Consider the following 25,309-nt stretch of genomic DNA (forward strand, 5'->3'; position numbering starts at 1 on the left):
AATCCATTTTCTTCTGTAACTAAGAATTTTTTAATAAAATTCAAAATTTATGACCTAAGAAAGTATAATTTTGAACGATTTTTCTTTTATTTGGATGAGATGAAATGGATTTTAGTCATCCAAATATTTTATCGCCAGTGATAAAAGTTACAGAACAGGGGCATTGGAAAATAAAAAGGACAATAAAATAATGAATGAAAACTCTCCACATAATCTGGAAAACGCCAATTTTTCGTTCAAGATTTCACTGTGTTGTTTTCTTAAAGACAATTTCGTTTCACCTGCGTATTAGGATTCTAAAACGAAAAAGAATCTTTCGTTCGTTAACAATTTAATTCTGCTATTTTGTATACAAATGTTGCGTTTCGCTTCAGCAGCATACTACCTATAGTACTATGTAGGTTTAAACACAAATTTGTTTTGAAGGTTCCGAAAAAAAAATTAAATGTTCGGTTGAATTTTTCGACAGCCATCGAATTGAAATTATCTTGTTCCAAACCTGGGGGTACATTCTATAAAAAACGAAACGAAAACGATCGTTCGTTTTTGAAAAACGAAAGAAAATTTGCGACAGACACAGAACAAATTCTTTGGTTTTTCAAGTTTTATGAATCAAACCTTTCGCATACACGAAAACGTTTGTTCATTTTCGCCATACAGAATCTCACACCTGTTTTTTGTGTATACAAAACTGAATAAAAACAATGGGGCGGACAATCTTCTCATTTATATACGAGTACGTTTTAGAGATGCCGAACAATTTATTTTTCTGTGTCAGAACTACAAAAAAAATAATAAAATATTTTTTTAGTTTATACTTATTAATTTCCTCTTGCTAGTATTTACTATTTTCTATGCATACGGGCCTTTGTCATGGGAAAAAAGTCATTTAATCATTTGAGTGAGCCAAAATTACTCAACGAAGCCCACATGGTAGCAAATTTTGCATCAATTCAAAGTTTAAATGTAATCACTGTGTCACTTTGGCGTATGTGTAACTTTTTGTTTTGTTAAAAATAATGAAATATATTGACTTTTCTCAACCATTTTCGATCATTTCAATTGTAGCGGTCAATCGAAACTTCGAAATAGAATACTAGCCTTTTAGTCCATTGAAATGTTACATTAATCTTGCATTTTGGGTAGGACAAGATTTTTTTATTTTGATGTGTAGGGGAGGTTAATTTGAGTATTCAATCTAGTTTTCGGGGTTGAAAGCCCCCCCATTTGGCCGCCATCTTGGAAAAAAGGGTGTAAACTGTTTTTAATCGATATCTTGCCAACGGTAAGTTCCACAAAAAAAATGTCTAAAGCGATTTTGTAGATAATTTATTTCTCTACAATTTTGATTAAGGTACTTTTTTCTGTGAAATTGAAAATAAGAAAGTTATACTTGAAAATAGATGTACATTTTCGAGAAAAAAATCTTTGAAGGGCCATAGCTTTTTTTCTACAATTTTTATTGAAAAAATACTGATGACAGTTTTTAAAGATCATTTAACTTCCAACAATTTGATGTGCTCATTTTGCAGATTTCGTTTATATAAAGCTGCTGCAATGGTTTTACAAAAAAAGGTAACAATTTATTTTCGTACTTTTATATGTTCATTTTATTTTTTTTTACTTCAATACAGGCTGATTCAGAAGGATATGTAGGTTGGGTTGAAACAAGAAAAAAGTCATGAGGTATAGGAGAGTCCATTCCCTACCGTTTAGTTAGGAGATCAATTTTCTAAAAAAATTGTCTTACTTTTGAAAAAAATTTACTAAAAATCAACGTTTACACCTATTTTAACGTGTTATATTTTTTTGTGAAGCCAAAAACCCTTTCTTTAATACTATTTTTAATTAAACCTGTTTTATAAAATAGCTTTTGAAAAAATAATTTTCAAAATAAAAACTTTGAAAAAAAATACGAAAAAAATATTTCGAATTAATTTTTTTCAAAATTTTATATAATTAAGTACTAATTTAGTTTTAAAAATTCAATGCTGAAAACCGGATGCAAAAAAGTCTTGTCGTTTTCGGGAAAATTAAAAAAAAAATAAAACTACTTTTTTCTAAGAACCCCCATTATTGTTTGTTGAAAATGTACATCTATTTTCAAGTATAACTTTCTTATTTTCAATTTCACAGAAAAAAGTACCTTAACTTTCTTATTTTCAATTTCACAGAAAAAAGTACCTTCATCAAAATTTTAGAGAAATAAATTATCTACAAAATCGCTCTTGACATTTTTTTTGTGGGACTTACCGTTGGCAAGATATCGATTAAAAACAGTTTACACCCCTTTTTCCAAGATGGCGGCCAAATGGGGGGGCTTTTAACGCCGAAAACTAGATTGTATACTCACATTAACCTCCCCTAAACATCAAAATAAAAAAATCTTGTCCTACCCAAAATGCAAGGTTCGGTAAAATTTTTGTAACATTTCAATGGACTATTTATGCACTTTTCGGAGGAAGGGCTATTAAGAATATTGATGTACAGGTTAAAGTATACCATTTTGCAAAATCATAAAATCTGCAAGTTTAAAAATCTTAAAAAAGTTCTCTGAATTTTGTTTTCTTATATTTGTTAAAAGCGTCAAGTATATTAACATATTTGACAAATTTTATAATTCTTTCTAACTCATTCGCAAAAAATCACGATGCAAATTTTCTTTATCACTCACAATTTTTTTTGTTTATTTTCAGATGAAGTTCAATTCAATTGTCCAACTGAAGGACTATTTGCCAATGAAACCGACTGTCGCTTATACTACAGATGTGAAGAAAAAATATTTCCGAATCAAGAACAAAGTTACATTAAACCGTACGCTTTCAAATGCAAAGATGGATCGGTATTCTCGAAAGTACTAAAAATATGTGTTCCCCCGATGATATCTGGACGTACAGAATGTTTAAATTACATGAATGAAATCGACAATGAGAATGACATTATGACAGCAGCTTCTCCACTGCGAAACTTTGGTATTGGTCTAAGTGGTGTTTCTATTATATCAATGTCAACATCATCATCAAGGGCATTGGCAGATGGATCTGTCGACCCTTTGCCATGTGAAGATGATGGATTCATGACCGATCCAGAAGATTGTACCGTATTTTATAGATGCATTTCGAATGGTCGAAGTTACAATAAAATTGGATTCCGTTGTGCTGATGGAACAGCTTGGGATGAAACATTACAGTCGTGCAATCACATTGAAGAAGTTCGTGCAGGTGGTGGATGTGCAAGAATGGACAGTGATAAAATTACCAAAGATCAATCATCAAGCTCTTGGTCGAATTCAACAAGTAGCAATTCCTCGTCATCTTCAACTTCATCGTCGTCTTCGTCATCTTCACAGAACAGCTCTAGTCAAAGTAATCAATCGTCATCGTCTTCAACAGAGAGTTCATCGAGTAGTCATCAATCTTCATCATCATCTTCAACAAATAACAACAACAACAACCAAACAGGTTCCAATCAATCTTCAGCAAACAATCAAACCTCATCAAATACCGGAAGTAGCAACCAAAATGCATCAAACAATCAATCCGGTTCTTCTAACCAACAGAGTTCATCAAACTCAAACAATCAATCGGGTTCATCAAGCAACAATAATGCTGCCAATCAAAGTTCAAATCAATCCAGTTCATCAGGCAATCAAAACTCATCAAACAATCAAACCTCTTCAAACAATCAATCGAACTCAAACAATCAGAACCAAAATGCATCTAACAACCAATCGGGTTCATCAGCCAGTAATAACAACTCTGGAACAAACCAGAACTCGAACAGTCAATCCAGTTCATCGAATCATGGTTCTAATCAGTCAAATTCATCAAACAACACTGATTCCAATCAAACTTCCTCAAACAATCAATCTGGTTCATCAAACAATCAAAATACTGCATCAAACACCACGAATTTAGATTCGTCAAACAATCAATCGTCTAACTCTACAGGAACACCAGTCGGAAATTGTGAATCGGAAAGTACTTATTTAGCAGATGCAAACGATTGTGCCAAATTTTACAGATGTGTAGATAATGGAAGTGGTGGTTATGATAAAGTTCCATTCAGTTGTGGTCCTGGAACTGTTTGGGATCCTAGTTCAAATGGATGTAACCATCCAAATTCGGAACAAGCTGAAAAATGTAGAACTGCTGGAGCTGGTAGTGAGTCAACAGGTCAATCTTCAAGCAATCAATCATCAAACAATCAATCATCAAGCAATCAATCATCAAACAATCAATCTGGTTCATCCAACAATCAATCCTCAAACAACCAGTCGGGATCATCCAACAATCAATCTTCGGCTAATCAATCATCAAGCAATCAATCAAACTCTAACAATCAAAGCTCTTCCAATCAATCAGGAAATCAAGGTTCCCAAAGCAACCAAGGCAATCAACAATCGAATTCTAGTCAATCTTCAAGCAATCAATCAAACAACCAAGGTTCAAACAACAACCAGTCTGGAAGCAATCAGAGTTCGAACAATCAGCAATCTTCAGGAAGTAGCCAAAATTCATCAAGCAATAACAATCAACAAGGATCATCAACTTCATCGAATAACCAAGGAAACAATCAACAATCGTCGAACAACAATCAAAACTCAAACCAATCGTCTAGCAATAATCAAACATCCCAGGGAACTTCCAACTCTCAAAATTCTAATCAAACTGCCGGAAACCCAGCTGGAGAGTGTGAAAATGAAACTAATTATCTAGCTGACCAAAATGATTGCACAAAGTTCTATAGATGTGTTGATAACGGTAGTGGTGGATATGACAAAGTTCCATTTACTTGTGGTCCGGGTACAGTTTGGGATCCAGAAACGCAGGCATGCAACCATCCATCTGAAGATCAATCGAAGAAATGTGCTGCTATGTCATCATCTTCAAATAACCAGGGCAGTTCTTCATCTTCTTCCAACCAATCTTCTGGTAACTCAAATAGCAATCAATCATCAAACTCATCCAATAACAACCAAAGTTCAAGCAACAACCAATCCAGTTCAAATTCTTCCAGTAATCAGTCTCAGGGATCGAACAATAGCCAAAGTTCCAGCAGTAACCAAGGATCAAGTAATAATCAATCGTCAAGTTCCTCCAACAATCAATCTCAGGGTTCAAACAATAACCAAGGTTCAAACAATTCCAATAACAATCAATCATCAGGCTCGAGTTCATCAAATAATCAATCTGGAGGATCGAACAATAACCAGGGATCCAACAATAATCAGTCATCAAGCAGCAGTAACCAATCTTCAAGTAGCAATCAATCATCTAGCTCAAGTTCTAACAATCAAGGATCAAGCAACAGTCAAGGTTCAAACAGCTCTCAAGGATCCAATAACAATCAGTCATCCGGATCGAGCTCATCAAATAATCAATCTGGAGGATCAAGTTCTAACAATCAAGGATCAAGCAGCACTCAAGGTTCAAACAGCTCACAAGGATCCAATAACAACCAGTCATCCGGATCGAGCTCATCAAATAATCAATCTGGAGGATCTAGTTCTAACAATCAAGGATCAAACAACAGTCAATCATCAAGCAGCTCTCAAGGATCTAATAACAATCAATCTTCAGGATCTAGCTCTTCCAACAATCAGTCTGGCGGATCAAATAACAATAATCAAGGATCCAATCAATCATCCAGCAGCAATCAATCATCAAGCAGCAATCAATCATCCAGCTCAAGTTCGAACACTCAAGGATCAAATAGTAATCAATCATCCAGTTCGAATAATCAATCATCCAACAATCAATCTCAAAGTTCCAGTAACAACCAAGGATCTGGAAGCAATCAATCATCAAGTTCATCAAGCAATCAATCTTCGGGAAGTAGTAATAATCAATCCTCTTCAAATACTGACAACCAAAACAATCAATCAAGTAGTAGCAGTCAACAACAACAGCCAGGATCATTGGGATCTGGTGGAAAGTGCACTCAAGAAGGATTTGTCGGCGATGAATCTGATTGTTCAAAATTCTATCGATGCGTTAGCAATGGCAAAGATGGTTTTGAAAAATATTCATTTACTTGCGGTGGAGGCACAGTATGGGATGAAGCAGCAAATGCTTGCAATCACAAATGGGCCGTAACGGGTAAATGTGGTTCAGGTACCAGTCAATCAACAAGTGGAAATCAATCATCAAATAACAACCAAAATTCAAACAGTAATCAATCATCAAATAACAATCAAAGTTCAAATAATACTCAATCATCGAGCAGTGGTCAAAGCTCTAATAACAATCAATCTTCTTCATCGAATAACAATAATCAAAGTTCCAGCAATCAAGGTTCAAGCAATCAAGGTTCCAGCAATCAATCATCAAACAATCAATCATCAAACAATAATTCTTCATCCAACAATCAAGGCTCAAATAACAATCAAGGTTCTAGCAACACAGGATCATCGAGCAATCAGTCATCGTCGAGTACTAGCCAGTCTTCAAGTAACAATCAAGGATCAAGCAATAACCAATCATCAAACAACAATCAAGGATCCTCTTCTTCAAACTCTAATGCATCCAATAGCACTCAGGGATCTAGCAGCAGCCAAGGATCTGGATCTGGTAAATTCACACCTTTATAAAATTTTTATAACGCTTTTTTTTTTTAACTTGTATAACACTTTTATAACACTTGTATAACAGTTGTATAACAGTATTATAACACTTTTATGACACTTTTAAAACACTTTTATAACACTTTCATAAAACGTTAATAACACTTTTAATTACACTTTTATAACACTTTCATAAAACTTTTATAACACTTAAAACAGTTTTATAACTTTTTTATAACATTTTTAGAACACTTTTATAAAACTTTTATAACAATAAAAAAATAATGTATAACATTCAATTTCAGAAACAACTTCAGCACCAATTGAAGCCCCACCAACAAGCAGCACAGTTGGACCACCAGCTGGTCAAAATGGTGTATGTAAACGAGAAGGTTTTATGGGACATGAATCCAATTGTGCTAAATTCTACCGATGCGTCAACAACGACAAAGGAGGTTATCAACGGTATGAGTTCGATTGTGGCAAAGGAACTGTATGGGATGCTTCGATTGAAAGTTGTAACTATCCTTGGGCAGTAAATGATGAGAAATGCGGTCAGGCTGCTCCATCAAAGCCGGAATCAGGAAATCAAGTTTCTGAACAATCGACAACAGTCAAACCTACAACATCACGTCCAACTCAAACACAACAAACAACAACTTCTCAGAAGCCCACGACAGCCGAAGAAGAATCAAAAGATCCATCATCGCCATCTTCTACCACACCCAAACCTACAACAAATCCACCAAATCAACAAACCACAACCACTAAGAAACCTAGTGAAGGTAATAGTGGAACCAATCAATCGACAACTCAAAAGCCATCATCAACTGCAATCTGTCAAAAAGAAGGCTTTACAGGCGATCCAAATGATTGTTCCAAATTTTATAGATGTGTAGATAATGGAAAAGGTGGATATAGCCAATATGAATTTAAATGCGGTGATGGAACAGTTTGGGATAATGATCTACAGACGTGTAACCACCAAAGCACTACATGCGGATCGGGAAGTTCTGGCCCTTCACAACAATCAACGACAACGACTACGTCACCAACCATGACTACAGACGGACCTTCAACACAACAGACGACAACACAACAACCATCTACACAACAACCATCAACACAACAACCATCTACACAACAACCAACAACAGAACAACCTACAACAGAACAACCTACAACACAGCAACCAACAACAAAGCAACCTACAACACAACAACCATCTACACAACAACCATCTACACAACAACCAACTTCACAACCACCTTCTACACAACAAGCAACAACAGAACAACCTACAACACAACAACCAACAACACAGCAACCCTCAACTACTCAAACCGAAACCACCACAATAACCTCACCAACAACAACCACAAATCTACCAACAACTGAATCAGAAAAAAATCCAGAAGGTTCAAGTACAGATCCACCAAGTTCAACAGATTCTACTACACAACCTCAAACAACATCAAAACCCACATCCAGTGGACGTTGCCAAAAAGAAGGCTACATGGGTGATACAGAGAACTGTCAAAAATTCTACAGATGTGTTGATAATGGCAAAGGTGGCTTCCACAAATACGAATTTATCTGTGGCAATGGAACAGTTTGGGATGAAGGTGTTCAAACATGCAACTATCCAGAAACTGTAGAAAATCCAACCTGTAAATCGATGTCAACTTCTTCCAAACCACAAGACAGTACAACTAGTGGGTATCAAACAACTGTTTCGACAGAACAAACAACTACAACACCACAAAATCCTACTACAACAACTGAACAATCAACTGCAACAACTGAATATACAACAACAACTATGCCAACACAAACTACAACAACAGATCAAACTACAACTTCGTCTCAAGAAACAACAACTTCATACCCTACAACAACAACACAAGCTCAAGAAACTACGACCTCAGGTTACTCAACGACCACAGAAATTTCCACAACAGACACAACAATGTCACCAACTCCTGGAACTGAAGAAAAAGTTCCAAATCTACCTCCTGGCACTGAATGTACAGGTGAAGGCTTCATGGCCGATCCTAATGACTGTAAAAAGTTCTACCGATGTGTGAAGGAAGGTGATAAGGGACTTGTTCGACATGAATTTATGTGCGGAAAGGGAACAGGTTGGAGTGAAGACAAACAAACTTGTGACTTTATGGAAAATATTGAAAGATGTGCTGGACAAATGAGTACAACAGAATACCCATCAACTGGCAGTTCTGAGTCTACGACAACTGAGTTGGGAACAACACCGACGACTACTTTGAATCCTACTACCACGACAGAAGAACAAACTACACAAACAACTAATACACCTACAACCACGACGGAATACACTACGACACAAAATTATCCTACCACAACAACAACTTATCCGACAACAACAACAACCGAACCCAATGAAACATCAACGACAACTTATCCAACATCTTCTGGATCAGAAACAACATCTCCCGGTTCGGAAACAACAACTTATCCAACATCTCCCGGTTCGGAATCAACAACTTATCCAACATCTCCCAGCTCAGAAACAACAACGACCACTGCCATGGAAACCACGACTTATCCGTCTTCTGAAATGACCACAACTTCACCGCCTAATATCAACTGCACAAAAGAAGGTTTCTTCCCTGATCCGGAAGATTGTTCCAGATATTACAGATGTGTTGATTCTGCACAAAATGGAAAGTACACGATATATAGTTTCCGCTGTCCAAATGGAACTGTCTGGGATACATCAGTTGACACATGCAATTATGCCAATCAAGTATCTGGACAGTGTTCATCTGGAAGTACCTCAGAACCTGGTACATCAGTAACAACTGATCAGCCAGGAACTACGACTACCACAGTCAGTAGTGAACAAACTACAGAGAGTACGACTTTATACCCATCTACTATGCCGCCAACACAAACAACTGAAGCACAAGAAAGTACAACAATAGGTAAGTTCCGAAGTCATTTTGCATTTCCTTTAAGCTTCAATACAATCCCTATCCCTATTTCAATCCAGGAAAAGAAGAACCAACTAGCACTACAAAGAAACCAGACACTACAACAGAAATTCCAACAACTGAAACAAGCACTACCAATGCACCATCAACTGAAATCACAACCACTACTAACCAACCAGAAACGACTGCTACTAACCCACCAACAACTGAAACTACCCAAGTTCCAACGACTAATGAACCACCAATAACTGGTTCCACTGAAGAAGTTCCAACAACAACTAAACCACCTGCCCCCGCTAACAATGGAAGTTCTCCATGTCCAACAACAAGCAGCGATCAAAATTTGTTTGTTTGTCCAACTGGATTTAGGAGACATCCGAAAAGCTGTGATATGTTCTATCAATGTACGAACAAACCAGACAGCTACGATTTTGGTGTAGTAGTTTTCAAATGTCCAAATGGAACTGTTTATGATGAAGGAAGAAATCTTTGCGATACGCCGTCGAAAATGGAAGAACAGTGTCAAAGTTCGTCAACTAGATCTTCATTCTATGAGGATGAAATCAAACGACGAAATATGGTGAGTACAAAAGAAACCAGGTCTGGAAATGTGATAGATTTGTCATTTATCAAGTGTTTTCTTTTTTTTCTTCCATTCTTTTTGTGGAGGAAATCATACGTCGACGTCCCCATGTATGGTTGTAACGAAAAAAAATTAGACACGTTCAGGAAACATATGTTCAGAAACTTTAAGGACCTTACACTTATGGTGTTTTCGTTTGGTAAAAAAATCATTTTATTTTTTGATCTAAATCTGTCAAAAAACTGTTGTTGTTGTTGAACAGATCAAAAATTGTTTTTTTTGACCTATTTTAGATCAAAAAATAAATTGATTTTTTTACCAAACGAAAACACCATTATAGTGATGTGTGTTTGTGAAGCTTACTCGATCTAAAATTGTTTAAATTTTTTTTCGAAAATGTGAAAGCAATGTTTACGAGCGATTGTGAAAACAAAGGCTGAATTCAAAAACGCATCACTGCTTTTGCATCAAAACTTTTTGTATGGAAATGGAAAGAAATCATACTTTCTTACTTACAAAACATCACGTTTGCAACACCAGAGACATTTTGAGGCAAATTTTGTATGCGTTAAAGAATTCGGGCAAGTTATTCGATTCACAGAACCAGAATAGGTCCATAGACAGTTGTATCACATCTGCAAATTTTGCATGCCTCCAAAATCTTTGTAGACGCTAGTTAACAATGAAACTCCATTTTTTAGCTCTGTTGCGAAAGCTAACCAGCTAACCTTCTCGCAAATTAATTTGTTTTAAATTCCATTCTTTCTGAAATTGTCGTGACTCCGCCCATACTTGAAAGTGTAAATGATTGCATTGAACCAATCTTCTTTCGCACTCGCACCGTTACCAAGAGTCCTAAAAGATCTTAAAAGCTTCCAGCAGTACCTACGGCTTTCGTAAGAATTCCACTGGTAATCTAAAGATATATATCTTACCGAACAGTGGATCAAATTTTACATCGTTTTTGAGGTTATTGCGCTTAATAACTCAAAAGCATTTGATAGAGTTTGGCATCAAGTTTTCTTATCGAAAATGCTTGCTTTTGGTTTCGTTGAATCTCTGATTACTATAAAGGTTATTGAATTGTTTCAAGTGTAATTTTTATTAATGCTTTTCTGTATAATCCTCTGAACTGTTTCGCTGTTGACAGCACTCTCAGCTTTTTATATTCGTTTTTAGATTTACAACCCTGCGGTTCGGATGTGGATCAACATCGGCAACGTATGATACATGCATTTAGTCTTGATCTTGAATACATTGCATATTAAGAAATCGTGTTGGTAGAATGTAATGCTTCAAAAACTTAATGCTGCCTCTTATCGTTAAAACCTAACTTGCCCTCTTGCAAGTATCAATAAATGGCACTTGCATCGAGGAAACTGAACAACTCGCTATTCTCGGTATTCTTCAACTTACTTGAGTCTTTTGAATTTGATACAAAAAAGAGCATTAAAAATGATTGGAGGTAGAACCATCGTGGAATCAGTTTCTTCACTTGAACACCGTGTCGCAAGGTGCGGTTGTATGAAGATGATGGGCAAATATCAATTTTCCAAAACTTAGTTGACTTTCCAAAAAAAAAATTTGTCGTAAATGTAATAAGAACAGGCTCAACAAAATTTAGCGAAATTTTCACGCCCCTTGCCACGCCCACTTCTGCATCTGATTAATTATATCTTTAAATCCGCGTGCACCATTTCAATAAAACTTAAGAATATTATAATAATCAAGATGTGTTCAAAAACACTTGATAGTGTCGATCCAATTCGCTTCCTGCCATTCCCAATTTAGTGGCTAAAGGCTAAAAGATTTACAAATCTTCGTTTGTCCGTCTTTAGATATTGACGATTCTAAAAAATAGTGTTTGGGTTCTTCCCCGACTATTTCCTGGTCCATCAAGAGAGGAAGATAGTTTAAATGCTACCAGGAAGTGTAAAACTGATTAAGCTAAGATCAAAGAAGTTTCTTGAAGAGAGCCGGACTCCTAAAACATTGCTTCCATCGTCGTTCAACATTTCAGTCAAAAAGCTCAATTTTAACTTTTAATCATTATTTAATTTGTGAGGAACATTTATACAAAAAACATTTATTACTTGCGATATAGGTACTATATATCAAGTTATGCATTCGTACAAAAAAAAAAAGTTGAGATAACATTTTTCCATGACATTACGATGGTAGAGAATGCTAAAAAAGTAGGTCCCGGAAGTCCGTCTGTCTGTCTGTCTGTCTGTCTGTATAAGGAGCTACAGCCTAAACGGATGGACCGATTAAATTCAAACTTGGTATGTAGCATTTTTTGGAGACTCTCCAGAGGGGTTTTTGGAATTAATTTTTTTGGACCAAAAATAACGATACTTGTCATATACCGATTAAAGTAAAGTTCAAATTGCTCAAAAACGGCTCTAACGATTTTGTTTAAAAAATTCATATATAAGTTTTGAGATTAGGTCTATTTTTTAATGGAAAAAATTTTTTTTGAAAATCATTATTAACGGTACCTGCCATAGAACGTTTTCTTTCAAATCCGATTATCTCCGAAACTGCTTATTCGATTTCAACGAAACTTTTTGTAAAGAAGCAATTACATAATTCAAATATAAGCCAGAAATAAAATTTCCAAAAAAATAATTTTTGGATTTTTAAAAAAATTTTGAAATTTTTTTTTTTGAAAAATCAAATTTTCGAAAACGGGGCATTGAATTTTTTTGAAATTTTGTTTCTGGATGTTGATTAGTGATTTCTACAAAATGGCATACCAATTTTATTTTAAAACTTTTTTTCCAAAAAATTATTTATAAAAAATTAGTTTTTTAAAAAGCGGCTCTAACGATTTTTAAAATTTTTTTTCTAAAAATGCATCTTAGTATATCAATCAAAACTGCATACTTGTTTTGGAGGGCAATTGGATTTCAGTATTTATTTTATTTTTTTAAAAAACGAATTTTATTTTTTTCTCCAAATTTCTATATAATAAGTCTTAAAAATTTAAGCAACTTTAACTCTAAGAGCAAGTTCGTGCGACCCAGTCATGCATTTTATCATTATTTCATGATTTTTATCAAAAGAAATCAATTTTTTATAAATTTGATGCTTTTTAAAGTTTTAAGCTTACCCTCCAAAAAGTTGAAAATTATGAAAGTAGAAATGAAAGTTTTTACTCTTGCAAAGCAAAATAATAGGAGACTACAAGGACACAAAATATTTTGATATTTGGGAATGTTTTTTGGAAGAATATGTACACGCATTCCACCTACGTTCTAAATTTTTGTCAAAAAGTCTCACTTTTTCTTTCAAATCATTCAAAGTACTAGCCCAATTTTCAGAACACTTAAATCAAACTGAATATCATCTTTAATTTTAAAGTTTTCATATAAAAAAATCCGTTTTTCTAAATTTTTATCATTTTTAATATTGGTTCACCTCTGTCTGACGCATGAAGCACCATTTTCGTCCCGAGGCCTTCCACGAAGGATTATGCAATTCAAGGTTCCTGGATCAGGACAATATCCTCTCTGACTTGCTCAGTCGGAGAAGAAAGGCGCCCGAAGCCTTAATGGAGGGAGTGTACAACATCCTACGTAGTTGTCTTGTGCTGTAATCTCCCATTCATTTTGCAAGACAAAATCGATCATTTACATATCAAATTCACCTTCTGCGTGTAATTCAAACATTTTTTATATTATTTAGGTACAACGAATACAAAACACATAAACTAAAGTCAATTTCATGGCTAAAAATAAAAAAAGCTTGTATTTTAATACTAAAGGTGAATTTGGTTTGCAAAAAGATGAATTTGGTTTGCAAATGAATGAATTGAATTTGTAAAATGGTGAATTCAATTTGCAAAACGATTAATTCAATTCGCAGAGGGGCGAACTTAATCTGAAAAAGCCTTTTACGTCAAGGGGCTACAGGAAATTCTTACCCGTGCCTGCTTGGAGAAATATTCATCAGCTGAAATATTGTATTATTGTTTTGATTATTTTAAGCATATTTCTTCAAAGTGCAAAAATTTAACCTTATCATTGCATAAAACTTGCCGATTAAAATTACCATATAATATTTCACCACAACAGTCTTTACTACATATCTCACTTTGTCACAATCGCACATTCCCAAATCGACATCTAACAGCTACCATAAATACCACCGCTCTCCTGTTAACTAATGCTCTAAATAACCGTTTACTCTATCTATCTATACCCAACAGGTCGAAGTGAAATCATCAATACCCCTTTGTCCCGGCGAAGGACACTACGCCCTCAATGATGACAACTGCGGATCGATGTTCATCAAATGTGCCCGCTCTTTAGAAACAAACAGAATGGAAGGACAGATTTATCGCTGTCCCGAAGGATTCGCATATTGGTCCGTCAGTCGTCGATGCGAACGCACGCAAAAATTAATTAATTGCAATCCGCCACGCTATGACGTCAACAGTGCAATTCCTGTCGAATGGATAAATATTGGTAACCGTCGACGAAGCCTTCGGATATAAGACTTATCGTTTATAGTTTGATAATAATTAAGCTTAGGTATACAACAACAACAAAACATATCTGCTACAAATCTCCTCACGGAATGTGTGCGCTCTGGTATTTTAGTTGCTGCTGTCGTGAACGAGAGGAGAGATTCACCCAGCCAATACAATTCTTAATTAGGTGGAATTTGCGATGGCAGCAACTAATTCGCAATTTGTGCTTGCATCTCCGTGTATTACGATTAAGCTTTAGATATGTAGATAGAAACGCATTTAACTCCCACTTAGATTTTAGAGATAAATACTCGAATAGCAGCTCTCTTGTGCTATTCACGTATATATGTAATTTGAATTTATTGTGACCCAAAGGACCTGATGTAGTCCTTGTGGACAGACACAATATTTATATCCTCCTTTTTGTATTGTATTCAAAATATGTAGACTGTAAGCATATAGGAATTTTTTGGGGGTAACATCATGGTGAAGGATTATTATCATTTTGTCTGCATTATAAGGAGACATTGTCATTTATTTAAATACATTATTCAGATTTGCAAATATAAGTAGACAAAATAAAGTGTTCTTTTAATAAAAATTAGGCAAATTTTCTTACACAAATAATTAATATGTGTAATGGTTTAGGAGGTTTAAGTTTAATTAATTAAATTATAGTATGTTAATCAAAAGGGGATTTATTAAAAATGGAGAAAGGAGTATGTATACGTATGTGTGTAGATAGGAACTTTTATTGATTAGAGAGAGAGTCCATTTATTTAATTTTGGAAATCTAATAATAAAATATGCGTGAGGAAAGTATAAGACTTTTTTAATTAAAATATGTTTCAAAACATATAATTAGCTTTTTAAGATTATATAATATTTATTTTAAGTTTATTAAAAAAACAAAAATGCCATATGTACGTATGAATGCAATATGCCCAATTATAAGTTGCAAATAAAGTTTATTTAAATATATGTAAAATGATTTTGTTTTATTTGTTACTAAGGAGTTACGAGTTACATTATCTTGTTTTAGATTTTCGAAAATTGTTGATCATTCAAGCAATGCATTTGATATACATTTTTTACATTTTTATCAATATGGTCACCTGGTCAATAATGAAGGAGAATACAAGAAGATTTTACTTTGGTAAGTTCCAAGGAGTCGGTCGCAAAAAATGATACTTAATTAAGATTAAAATAAGACGCGCTTAGTTTCTGAAAAGGTTAATTTTGGTTAATGCTATTCATATTTTGCTCATTTTTATTAGTTTTATTTTGTGTTAAGTTTTTATACATAATATTTATTTTTTTGTAATATTTAAAAAATAAGAAGAATTAACGAGGCTAAACAAATATTTTATAATTTATAATTCTAATTTTAAAGGATTTATATTTTCTGTTTATTCTTTCAACACTGACCACAAGAAGGTGAATATTTTGTTAATTTATTGATTGCAAGTGTTTATTTAATTCCAATTAGGGTGTGTTAGCATGTAGGCCATAGTTTTGATTCAAATTATTTGCACGTTGTCCAAGTACACTGTGGCGTATACGTGCTATATTTTTTTTTTTAACTTTAAACCGCAAACACTTTAAAAGTTATATAATGCTGAATGGAATAAGACCCGAAAAGACCATTTTAAAACAGTTTATAATCTTAATTAGACAATAGTAAAGGAAGTTCTTAGATTGGTGCCAAAAAAAGTACAATTTTGTAACATTTTTGTTTTTTTTGTATTTTTTATCTTTCTCGTAAAAAAGAAGATATAATTTTTTTGATTGTCTTGTTTTGCCACGCATTTGTGTTTTGGTTACATGTGTTCATGTGAAACACGTTTGAATTTTGGTTCTTCGTAAATTTATTTTTTTGTGTAAAATTTCATGCTTTGGTAGATTTTGTAACATTTTTCCGGGGTAACTTGTAATAAGTTGAAAACAAAATATTTCAAATATGTAGTTTTAATTTCATTTTATTCAAAATTTTCATTTTGAAAATAAATTTTTCAAAAACTAGTCCATTATTTGAAAATAATAAAAAGATGAAATTGTTGGCCTTATAAAAAGGTGCATAACGTCGTTGTTGGTATAACCGTTGATTTTTATTAATTTGTTTCCATTAAATACATTTTTTATCAAACGGCTAAACAGAGGATAACAGGGGTCGAATTACGGCACACGATTACGATCATACGTTAACGTTTTGACTATTGCTCTCTCTTTAGTTAGTAGAAAAAACAAGGACGCATAGCAACCATACTTTAACGAAATTATGCCGTAGTTCGACCCCAGGCCTTTTATTTTTTGTGCTTCTAAAATAGAACTTTCTGTGACATTATTAAAATTTAAAAATGTTTACATCATTGCTGGTACAGTAAAACCCCCTTAAGAGAAAATCCCGCTTATCTGAAACACTTTTCTGATCTCCAAATATTTTTTTCAGTTAAACGGGGTTCGTTTTCTCTTACTGTACTACTTTTTTAATTCTACTTCGACTTCTGTTTAGGAAAGTATAGCTTCCAAAGAATTTTGCCGAAGCAAAATAATAATTCTCATACAAAATTGGAACAACGAAATCTTAAACGAAAAATTTCGCTGTGCAAATCGAATTTTTTGTCCATTCGTTGCCTTAATTTTGTATGGGATTTTTTGTTTCTTACCCGCACAGTACTAGGCTTAGAAAAATTAAAAAAAAAAAATTTTTACTTACGAGGTCCTACACTTAAGCCGTCGATATTTCACACGGGGACCTAAGTTGTGGATTTTTAACCCCTATTACGTAAATACTTTGTACTAAAACGTGAAGAAAGGCAAATAACGGAGAAAACTGTGAAGTTAAAGTCGTTTTCTTGTCCTTTTAGTACAAACGACAGACATTCGTAATAGGGTTAATATCTAGTGAAATTCATGCGGATTTAGTTTGCATCATGTTTTTTCTACACTCTTCATTAAATTTCTCCACTAGCTGGTATAATGTTTTTTTTTTTTTCTATTTAAGCATAGTATACGCAGAAGCAGACCGAGCTAAATTTTAGCTCCCATACAAAATTCTCTACAAAATTTTGCCGAGCTAAAATTTATTAAGAATATCAATCGAGTTGTGCGGAATTTTAGATAAAAAATCATCCGTTTCTTTCCGAAACGGAAAAGAAGAAATACGGAGAAATACGGAGAAAAAAATAATGTAAGCTTAGCAACAATTGTGTAGCAGAATTTATAAATAATGGTTTTTTGATAAGAAGACAGGTTCCAATTGAAAATTACCAAAAATTTAGTTGATTCTTTGTCGAAAAAAAATGCATTAGTTATTTTTATAAAAAAAATAAATGTACATATTTTTTATTCCAGTAAACAAAAATTAATAAAAATTTTAAATTTATTTTCATTATGTAAAAAAAAATAAATGTATATATAAATAATTATCTTTTAGTTTTTGGAACAGGTGCTGATGGATTTTCTCCTTTATAAAATTCTTTAAGTAGTTCCATTGCTTCGTTGGCTCGTATTCCAGCAGTAACTGTTATTTTTTTCCCATAAAAGCTCTCTACATCCACAACTGTTTTGCCACCAAATCGATCATTAGCACAGCCGAATATAATTTCCTTCACACCAAGTTCATATAATGCCGATGCGCACATAATACAAGGTTCTACAGTTACAACGACACTGACTTCAGGGAAAACATTTTTCCAATTTAGTTTTTTTTCTTTACAAAACTCTAATGTTTGATCAATGCATACAAATTCAGCGTGACGAGTTGCATTTTTGGTAGCATTTACATCGTTACTGCCTCTGGCTATAATTTCTTTATTGTAAATGAATACACAACCCACAGGAACTTCACCGGCTGATATAGCTTTTCGGGCCTCTATGAAAGCTTCTTCCATAAATATTTCCATATTTTTTTTTGTTTTTGTTTGTTTAAGGACTCAAATTAGTTTTAAAGGCTTAGTTATACAAAAATATATACATAATATAACATTTCATTTGAATGTCATAAAATAATTGCGTTTCCCAGGATACAAGGTAAGGGGGTGAATGGATAGTAATTATTATTGATGCCGTGGTCTTTTAGTTATCGTTTCGAAGAACTTTAAGAAGATCGTTACTTTCAAAAAATTCTGTAGCCTTCTCTGGCCAATTGTTGTTATTTACACTTCGTGGACTTGGATGAGCCAGCTGCAATATTTTGATATTAGACCCAATATAAATTGATTGCTTAGCCAATCTCTTCATACAATCACCAACATAAGAACCAATAGCGATAATAATCTCTGGCTGAATAAGTTGAATTTCTTGTTCAAGATATTTTAGGCAAATATTACGAACTTCTGCTTTTACATCTCCCTATAAAAAATAAGAACAGTTGTTAACCATGAGCTTTTCAAAAAGCGTCGTAAGTAGGATTCAATAAGGTTTATTTAATAAATTTTGTTGAAATAATTGAATTTATTAAAAAAAAAAACATGTTTTTCTAATTATTATTTAAGGGGTAAAGTTTATTTGAACGCGAAATTGCAGTAAATAAACTTCTTTATTGCTCATCTACTGATTTCATAAAAGAAATATAATTAAATCGTAATAAGAAAATTATTATGTAAGTTTTTCTTTAAACAATGCAAAAAGTGACTTAGTCCACTTTCATAATTAAGGGCTATATTATGGATTTATCTTAAAGCGCAATTTTTTACGATTATTTTATCAAATTTTACCAAACTTTTAAGAGAAATACAATTATACATTTAATTCCTCTTCCTGCGGACTAAAAACTAACTAACTAACGATACGCAAATTCCTTGTTTCTTTTAAATATTTTTAACTGCTTACAGTTATACTGAATTTCCAGGTGCTAGGTTCGCCTTTTATAGAAAAACCTCAATTTTTTCTATCAGTATTATATGAATCATTTGAAGAATTTAAACTCAAAACTATCACTTGGCCAAAAAATATGGTCAAAGTTTGAGAAAACAAGAGAACAAGGCCTTGACTACCGGAAGCGGACTTTATGTTCTATTAAATCAAAAACATTTTCCAGACCTACCCAAGCTAAATGGGTATCGCTGTTTCAAGCTGAGGTAAAATATATAAGAATATAGAATATTTTTCGAGTAATTGCTATTTTCTCTAAAACAGCGACTTTGATTATGAATTTGAATTTAGTAATGTAATGCTGTCAGTAATTCTAACAAAACTGCGTTCGTACTTTTTCTCAAAAAAAAACCGATATACCATAAAATATGGTATATATAACTTTGGACAACAAAGGGTAACAAACAAATTTGTCTCCATAAAATGTTCACTCATTAAATTTATGGCCTCCACTCCTCTTTTTAATGCGTCTTGATTCTAAAATTGTATCCACATCGTCCTCATTTGCTTTGGTTCAATGTAGGCCTTGAAAACAAACCAACTAAAAAATTAGTTTATCATCATCATTATACATCATTTTATACAAGAACGACGTGTATCATTAATAATAATTATTAAATTATAATTTAAAGACAGCAATACAAAAAATTATAGAGTCGCAAACAATTAACAGAAAAATGACACAAAAATGGCATATCATTTAGTACTTTCTATTATGAGTATTTATCATAATGAAATCAGGATTCGCATTTGAAATCATTGGAGCTATAAAATGATAAATGGCTGTGAAAACTGAATCACCTCACACCTTCACAGATTGAGAAACGGCCCTCTGAACTATAGACTCGAAAATTTATAAAAAATAATCAACTACATATACGCCATAAAAAAAATTCGAACAAATATTGTTCTGACTTATTACTTTCTACTTTATTGGTATAAACTCATTTTTTCATCCAAGAACAAAATCTTTGTAGTTAGTATTGCCAATTTGGCAACGAATACTAACTAGAACTCGGTCCTTTTAAGCTCTTTAAAATCAGCTTGGACCTTATTATTATACCAATCGTTGCTCAAATCGCTACCAAGTGATTTATTTACAAAGTATTAAGCGAAAGGACTGTCAAATTGGTACCGAGTATTCGTTGGTCCTCGATATTAGTTAGGACCTTAAAATCGGCAATCTAAATCTTGCATTTTTTTAAAGACATATTGCGGATTATTTAATTACTAGGGTGTTGTTTCGCTCAATAAGTGCATTTTTTGTTGGTTTTATTAATTAGAATTTTTGTTTAATATTTACCAAACCACCAAAAATGACAAATGCCGGAACGGGAAGAAATGTACAAATGTAAACTTCTTGATTTAAAAGTACTAAAGAAATATTTCGACTTTGTTCGATCTTTTGAAAGTGAAAATAAAGTCAACAAGGATGCTCTTTGCGTATACATATATTCTAATTTTGAATTTCTCTATACCCTACGTATATGTTTGCAAGAGGTCTTTTTTTAACGGATAATTCGGCAAGTCATTAAAAAGCAGGGCTGGGTGGTGTCAACTGATGAGTCCAAGTGAGCTCCACCGGGACAAAACGCCAAATTTTGTACGGACTAAATGGCGTAAAAAGCTATATTAAATCAATAATTTAACAAGTTCATTAAAGATAGTGCTGACTCTTTTAATTGGCTGATATGTTTAGAATGTTTGTAGAGTTTTTATTATAAAATCAATCTTTTTCATTTATTATTTTAATTCATATCTTATAGTCTAAGAGCCCAGAGCAGATTTTGGGAGTTTTTGGATAACCGAAAATGGGTCATATGTATGTGTAGGTAATAGCGTCCTGATGAAGAATTCGAAAGTCTGGCAGGTTTATTTCACGGCATTCTATGGTTTATGGGGAGTTGAAAAATGCATTTTTTCCGATTTTTGTGTCGAGTATATAACCACTTTAATTCATATAGAGCGGATAGAGGGCGATACCTTGATTGCAAAAAGTTCGGTCCCAGACGTTTTAACCACGGCATTACCCCCGCCAGACGTCCTTGAAGAGTCGCGAAATGGCGATTTTCATACAAAAGTCAGAATATTATTTTTTGCAAGATATATAACCGTCTGGTGGTACCTATTAAAAAATCACCACTACCCCTTGATAGAAAATAAATTAGTGCTAGACGTTTTAACCACGGCATTACCCCCGCCAGACGTCCTTGAAGAGTCGCGAAATGGCGATTTTCATACAAAAGTCGTTATTTCGGGACTTTTCAAGGACGTCTGGCGGGGGTAATGCCGTGGTTAAAACGTCTAGCACTAATTTATTTTCTATCAAGGGGTAGTGGTGATTTTTTAATAGGTACCACCAGACGGTTATATATCTTGCAAAAAATAATATTCTGACTTTTGTATGAAAATCACCATTTCGCGACTCTTCAAGGACGTCTGGCGGGGGTAATGCCGTGGTTAAAACGTCTGGGACCGAACTTTTTGCAATCAAGGTATCGCCCTCTATCCGCTCTATATGAATTAAAGTGGTTATATACTCGACACAAAAATCGGAAAAAATGCATTTTTCAACTCCCCATAAACCATAGAATGCCGTGAAATAAACCTGCCAGACTTTCGAATTCTTCATCAGGACGCTATTACCTACACATACATATGACCCATTTTCGGTTATCCAAAAACTCCCAAAATCTGCTTTGGGCTCTCGGTCTATTAATAGCCCCAGGGAAAAATAGATTTTTTCAAGGAAAAAAACTTGTAACATGGTGATTTTTGGTATACAGCTTGTTGTAAGGGTGGTTTACAATCCATGAAAAGACTTCCTCTGTCCGCTAGTCCTATTATAAGGGGTAATAGGTCACACTTTTTTTTATTTTAAAAACGTAGGTTTTAGGAAAAAATTATGTTCTACAAAATTGTAGCTGAGGGTTATTTTACAAAAAATTGTTTTACAAAGTTTTTTGTCGCACCGCAACGTTAAAAAATTATATCACTTCAAACTCGCATAATGTTTTTCTTGATATTTGTATATAATTTGTTATTTTAATCAAATTAGATGGAATAGTTTGAAATATTGTAATGTCTAAACGGTGAGTGATACAAAAAATCTGTATATAACAATTTTTTGTAAAATAACCTCAGCTACAATTTTGTAGAACATAATTTTTGTCTAAAACCTACGTTTTTAAAATAAAAAAAATTTTGTGACCTATGACCCCTTATAATGGGACTAACGGAAACTGCAGGGGTCGAATTACAGAATACGTTTACGATCATACGTTAACGTGTGTCTCTATTTAATTATGTAGTAGAAAAAGATAGGGACACACAGCAACCATACGTTAACGAACGTATGCTTTAATTCGACCCCAGAACTTTTCACAGATTGTAAGCCACCCTAACAGATCTCAAAGAAATTTCTATTTCTGAATCTAAAGAACCAAATTCAAAATTTAAGATTTTCTTCTAATGAATCATGTTAAGACAAACTAGGTGATATAAAATTATGAAATTTACTAAATTAATATAATATGTAACTATTTAGTTTACCTTTAATTCTCCCGGAGTAATATTCTTTCCTTGAACATCAAAAAACGCTAGAGGACAAAAATTATGCATAAAGCATTGCTGACTGAAAATTTCCAAACTTCCAGCTAATTTTCCAATCAGAGTCCAAATTCGAACACCACTTGGTTCCTCAGTTTTACATGCCAAACCTGTTACTGGTCGTTTCGGATGCAAAGAAGGTGGTTGCTCGACTTGACCTTCAATTTTCATCAAATTTTTAACTGTGTTTGTGTTTCCAAAAGGAACCTTTAGTAAAATAGATTAGATAAGATTACCCTTTTTGTCCTTCCAGTTTAATTATGTTTGAATGAATGAAAAATTAATGAAAACACATAAATCTTAAAACCATTCGTACCCCATTTTGTGCCATACCATTTGGACCAGGATTCATTCCAATTAGTAGCATTTTCTTTGGACCGTTTAGGTACTTTTTTAAGTACTGACAATGCAAATCAAATGCATATTCAATTGGATTATAAACGTGAGTAATGTTTGGAAATTTAAGATTTGCCAATTCTTTATTTAGATTGCATTCAATATCAATGAATTGTTTCCAGAGCGGAGTAGGAAAATATTTTGATGTTAATGAATCTTCTGTAGCAAATAACCCTAAATCTGAGATGGGTTCAATATTTTTTAATTCTTTCTGTTCCATTTTAATTAAATAAAATAACTTTGCCAGAACAAAAAAATGAAACTTCTAGAAAAAGAATCTACGACTTAACTAAACTATTGAAGTACTATTACTGATTAGAATGATTGTTACAATGTTTGTTTAATGAATACATGAAGATGCAAGATGCAATTAAATTCAAGTTCAATAAAAAATGCATTTAATTACCCGGTGAGGAGTGTTTATCGGTTGGTTTTTCTGTTTTGTTAATTATTTTTATTTACGTTTTCTTTCATGCAAAAATAAAAAAAAACACGAGTTTATTTGACAGATAAATTTCTTTTATGTGATTAAAGCGCCATCTGGTACTCATATTTTGCATTGCTGAGGTGTAACAACATGTCTTTAGACGGATTTCCAATGAACATTTCTATGGCATGAATTTCGGTCTGTCATACAGCTCTACTATAGTCGAGTCCGACCTCGACTACGAAACGGGTCCCACGGCGGATTCGGACCGAGGTCGAACTCGTTTGCTTAAAGGGTTGATTATATTTGTATTGAAAGTACATAGGATAATTATTCATTATGCCGACTTTTCACGAGTCGATTTTAGCCGAACGATATGTCGCACGGCTTAAAGGCTTAACTACAATGACCTAAAAAGAAAAAAAGTGGGAAATTTACAAAAGTAAAAAAAATTTATTTCTTTCTAGCGCTATTTGTTTTTGAAAAAAGAAACACTACAAAAATTGTTTTTTAAACAAGTTTTTTAAACAAAAAAATAAGCTTTCTGCATCAATATTTTTAAGTTAGTGGTAGGAAAAACTGTCACAAAATGAGTTTGAAAATTTTCACTTTTCACTTTTTGCAAAAATCGGCCGTTGTAGTTAACCTTAAAGTCGACTAGGATTTTTGTATGGGGATTGTCACTTTAATCAGCTGCGTCTTACTTTCACACGAGTCGAAAAGCTTCGCCGCATGGCAAAAATCGACTCGTGAAAAGTCGGTTTTTGAAAACGCATCGTGCACAATAAAGGACTTTGCACATCAGAGCGACCAACGAATGAATGAATGGACGAACAAACGAGATTTAACACATTTCTACGACTCAATTTCAAACAAAAAATGATTCAAATTATAAGAAACCAATTGATACTAATAGCCGTTTTTTATTATCACTTGATCCATATAGATCATTAATTAAAATGTATTACAACAACTACATGAGATCTTGCAAGATCACGATTCGTGATCCTGATGAAAAGCAAGATCACGATTCGTGATCCTGATAAAAAGCAAGATCTCATGTAGTTGTTATAATACATTTTAGTTAATGATCTATATGGATCAAGTGATAATAAAAAACGGCTAATGTTAGAATACTAAAATTTGCATTTTGTTTGCTAGAATAAGAAAAATTTGTAAAAACAATTTGGTAGTTACGAATTGCAGTTTGGTTGCTACGAATTGTCAAACTCTATTCGCGTTCCACATACCATCCACACTACAACGAATAAATTGTTCGCGCGCGACTTAACCTCAAAATTACTCTTGTTTTTGTTTTCTATTCTGGTCATGGCGACAATTCGTCGCTGTCTGCGAATTGTCGTGTGAAAGATATGTCAAAATATGCGACCATCCACAGTTCGCA

General features: G+C 33.5%; 3 protein-coding genes across 3 annotated transcripts in view; 1 reads left to right on the forward strand and 2 right to left on the reverse strand.

Moving 5' to 3' along the window:
* LOC129917215 (serine-rich adhesin for platelets) overlaps positions 1-15,585 on the forward strand; it is a 94,072-nt gene extending 78,487 nt beyond the window's left edge. The window contains exons 5-8 of the mRNA XM_055997611.1: positions 2,697-6,572; positions 6,871-9,528; positions 9,597-10,117; positions 14,334-15,585. Of these exons, the coding sequence (XP_055853586.1) occupies positions 2,697-6,572; positions 6,871-9,528; positions 9,597-10,117; positions 14,334-14,621 (7,343 nt within the window). The 3' untranslated portion in view covers positions 14,622-15,585. The remainder of the gene's footprint in view (positions 1-2,696; positions 6,573-6,870; positions 9,529-9,596; positions 10,118-14,333) is intronic.
* A 2,323-nt stretch (positions 15,586-17,908) lies between these two features.
* On the reverse strand, positions 17,909-18,673 carry LOC129914640 (tRNA-specific adenosine deaminase 2). The gene has a single exon (XM_055993979.1). It carries the CDS (start codon positions 18,500-18,502, stop codon positions 18,023-18,025), a length of 480 nt encoding a protein of 159 aa, XP_055849954.1. The 5' UTR covers positions 18,503-18,673; the 3' UTR covers positions 17,909-18,022.
* On the reverse strand, positions 18,667-23,803 carry LOC129914639 (single-strand selective monofunctional uracil DNA glycosylase). Its single transcript, XM_055993978.1, has 3 exons — positions 23,398-23,803; positions 23,025-23,288; positions 18,667-18,950 (listed from the first exon to the last, which is right to left on the reverse strand). Exons 1-3 carry the CDS (start codon positions 23,695-23,697, stop codon positions 18,675-18,677), a joined length of 840 nt encoding a protein of 279 aa, XP_055849953.1. The 5' UTR covers positions 23,698-23,803; the 3' UTR covers positions 18,667-18,674.
* Positions 23,804-25,309: the final 1,506 nt, after the last annotated feature.

The sequence above is a fragment of the Episyrphus balteatus genome, chromosome 3 (assembly GCF_945859705.1).
Source record: "Episyrphus balteatus chromosome 3, idEpiBalt1.1, whole genome shotgun sequence".
NCBI lineage: Eukaryota > Metazoa > Arthropoda > Insecta > Diptera > Syrphidae > Episyrphus > Episyrphus balteatus.